Below are 3,126 nucleotides of genomic sequence, written 5' to 3' on the forward strand. Positions count from 1 at the left end.
CAAACAAAAGCATTTTACAGCTCAAAAGAATGGGATGCCCCTTGTTTTTTATTTACAGAGAGGTGCCTAGCTAGTGCATCGATCATCTTTGTTCCAAGTGTGATGGTTACGTGGTGTAAATGGGAATGTCTCTCTTTCTTTATTCCAAATCATCCTTTTGGGTCATGTTTGTTCCAGCCGCACACTGCACGTCAATACGTGCATGTGAGCGTCCTGCAACCAGCAAAGCATATACAATACGTGCATGTGAGCGTCCCTTTTCTTTGACTGAATTGTGAAAAAGGATGACTTGGATTGCTCAGTCAGCAAAGCATATACAATACCTGCATACAATATGCTCGCTCACACGTTCCATTCCATTCCATCGTTTAGCTCGCAATCTCGCAATAATACACACTATACTCCGCTCAATTATACACCCTGTCGTGCCGCGCCGCTTGCTGCTACCCAAGCCAAGATGGATATGGTAGGTGGCAGCGCCCAGAGCGCCGTGGACTCGCTCCTCGGCCGGCTCTCGTCGGTGTTCGTGGAGGAGGCGCAGCTGCTGCGCGGCGTGCATGACGACATGCAGTTCATCAAGCGCGAGATGGAGAGCATGAACGGCTTCCTCCTGGACGCCGGTGACGAAGACCGCGGCAACGGCAACCAGGTCCGGGTGTGGAGGAGGCAGGTCCACGAGCTCGCCTACGACTCCCAGAGCTGCGTTGACCGCTACGTCCAGACCTTTGGCGCCACCCACCCGGCTGTGGGGGCGGGGCTTCTCGCCTCCTTCCGCAGGGTGCCGGTGCTGGTGCGGACCCTACCTAGCCGCCACCGCATCGCGACGGAGATCCGGGGGCTCAAGGCCCGGGCACTCGAGGTCGGCGAGCGGCGCCTGAGGTACGGCGTCGTCACGCCAGCCACACCCGGCGTGCAGGGGGGCGGCATCAGCACGCTGGCGGCTCGCCGTGCGGCGATCGCCAATCGAGAGGCGGAGGACGCACGGAGGCGCCACGCCCTGCACAGTGCCGATGTTCTGTTCGACGCCAACGCGCGCGCCAGGGAGCTGGTCGCGTGGCTGATGGGCGCGCCACAACCAGTGCCACGTGGCAGGCTCCGGCGGAACCAGCTCGTGACCGCCGGCCAGCTGATAAAGAAGATGTGGAGCGGCGGTGGTGGGCCCAACGATCGTCAAGACCTGACGATGGAGCTTATAAAGCTCTTCCGGGGCCTGGATGACAACGACAATCCGGAGAACGTTGCCGAGGCTGCTGGCTACTTGAGTTCAACCATGCTTGAGGTGGACACGCAGGAGGTGAAGGTGCTATCAAGCTGGCTGCTGGACAAGGTCTTAGGCCGTGCTGACCTGCCACAGCAGGATCCGGAAAATAAGGGTGAAGCTGCAGGAAGCGAACTGTTCATGGATATGTTGAAGGCGGTGAAAGATCCAATGGCCAAGTTCATAGGCCATGCTGAGAATTTGAAAACCAGTTATAATATGATCGGTGTGTTGTCAAATATGATGGAGGACCTGATTGAAGTGTTCAAGGCGCTGAAAGAGCCAATTGAGAGGTTCTTGGGCCTCGCTGACCAGCCACCGCAGGATTCATCATCCTCCAAGGACGGCTCGCCGCATCAACGACCTGCTGCAACTGCAAATGAGGACCTGCTTGAGATGGTCAAGGCCGCTAAAGAGCCGATGGAGGTAGCCAGGGCGGAGGCAAGATACGTGGCAGCGCAAGTCAAGTGGCTGCTAAAAATGTTCTTCAGCGAGAAGTTTTCATTCAATCAAGAACATGTACAGCACCCCAAAGTTGTCACCATTGTGACACCACCAGTTCGGGACTTGAGCAACGATGATGGGCCAGAGGAACTACTTGAAGAGACTCATGCGACGGAGCTCGCAAGGAAGGTCTTCGACCATCCAAGAGCAAGTGACCATTTCAACACCAAGGTGTGGGTCGATGCCAAACATAAGTCGAAGCTCAAGCCAAGGCTCATGTCCATTCTCCACCAAGTACTGTCGCCCTCTAGTACCGCTTCCAGCGATGACAATCTGGAGCCCACCAAGGACGAGGCCAGCCAATGGAACAATTTGAGCGAGGAGGAGCTCAAGACCAGGATCGCGGAGCACCTCAAGGGCAAAAGGTTCTTGATGGTACTCGCCGATCCTGAGGATGAAAACTCATGGCAGGACATAACCTCTGCACTGCCCGACCATGGTGACAGTGCTGTCATCGAGACTCCAAGGATTAGGTACATGGCTCAGTTTCATGCATGGTACAAGGCCAGCTGGATCTTCTTGCTCATGGGCGCCTCCTCCCGCTACCAAGTGCATTTCTGTTCCAACCTTGTTGGCATACGCAAGGTAGCAGCTGAGTTGGTTGGCGGTGATCAACTACCAGGCGGTATCAGTGCAATCCTCAAGAAATGTCTATGGGACTCCTTTGCCACCAAGATGTTCCTCCATGCCCTGTATGCTAATCCCCATATAAGCGATGCAGAACTGGAAAGGTTGATGCTTGGCCTGAGGTACTCTAGCAGCGTCTGTTAGTGCCTAGCCTAGGATCACTAGAGCACATCTAGTCGGGTTCGAGAGAGACATAGGAGCAAGGTGTTCCTGGTGAGTGCCTAGTGTGAGTGAGAGGGAAATAGGTTTACCTTCACCCCTAGAGGTGGGAGCAGCAGAGCTGCTGGCCATCGCGGGTTCTGTTGACGGAGTCTGCGCAAGGCAGCGACGCGCAGTGCCGAGCTTGGTCGCCAGCGAAGTGGCGGTACTTCCCGCCGCTACTGCGCAACCTAGATCGGTAGGTGTGTCGGTGGGGGCGGCTGGCTTCGGCGAACCTCGTGAGCCGAGCCGGGTCCCCCCACCCTGTTTATATAGCGCAGCGCGACAGGGGCCCACCACCCATTGATAGGGTGAGCGCCCCCGATCAGGGCGCAGATCAAGGTCCTGATTGGCCTTTGGGCCAATCGGGAAAGAGATCAATCTAACATTCTCCCCCTTGATCTCATCATTTACTTTTAGCTTTGCACTTTTCACTTTTATTCGTTTCATCATAGATTAATATGTAGAGCATGTTTCATCGTCACAGCTTGATTGCCGATAGAATCAACAGCTACAACACACCTCTCTATTTTGAAACA

General features: G+C 55.3%; 1 protein-coding gene across 1 annotated transcript; it reads left to right on the top strand.

The window, feature by feature from the left end:
- Window positions 1–457: 457 nt before the first annotated feature.
- LOC140220314 (uncharacterized) lies at window positions 458–2,533 on the top strand. Its single transcript, XM_072290336.1, has one exon. The coding sequence runs from the start codon at window positions 458–460 to the stop codon at window positions 2,531–2,533; it is 2,076 nt and encodes a 691-aa protein (XP_072146437.1).
- The last annotated feature ends 593 nt before the right edge of the window (window positions 2,534–3,126 follow it).

This window comes from Setaria viridis, chromosome 8 (assembly GCF_005286985.2).
Source record: "Setaria viridis chromosome 8, Setaria_viridis_v4.0, whole genome shotgun sequence".
Classification (NCBI taxonomy): domain Eukaryota; kingdom Viridiplantae; phylum Streptophyta; class Magnoliopsida; order Poales; family Poaceae; genus Setaria; species Setaria viridis.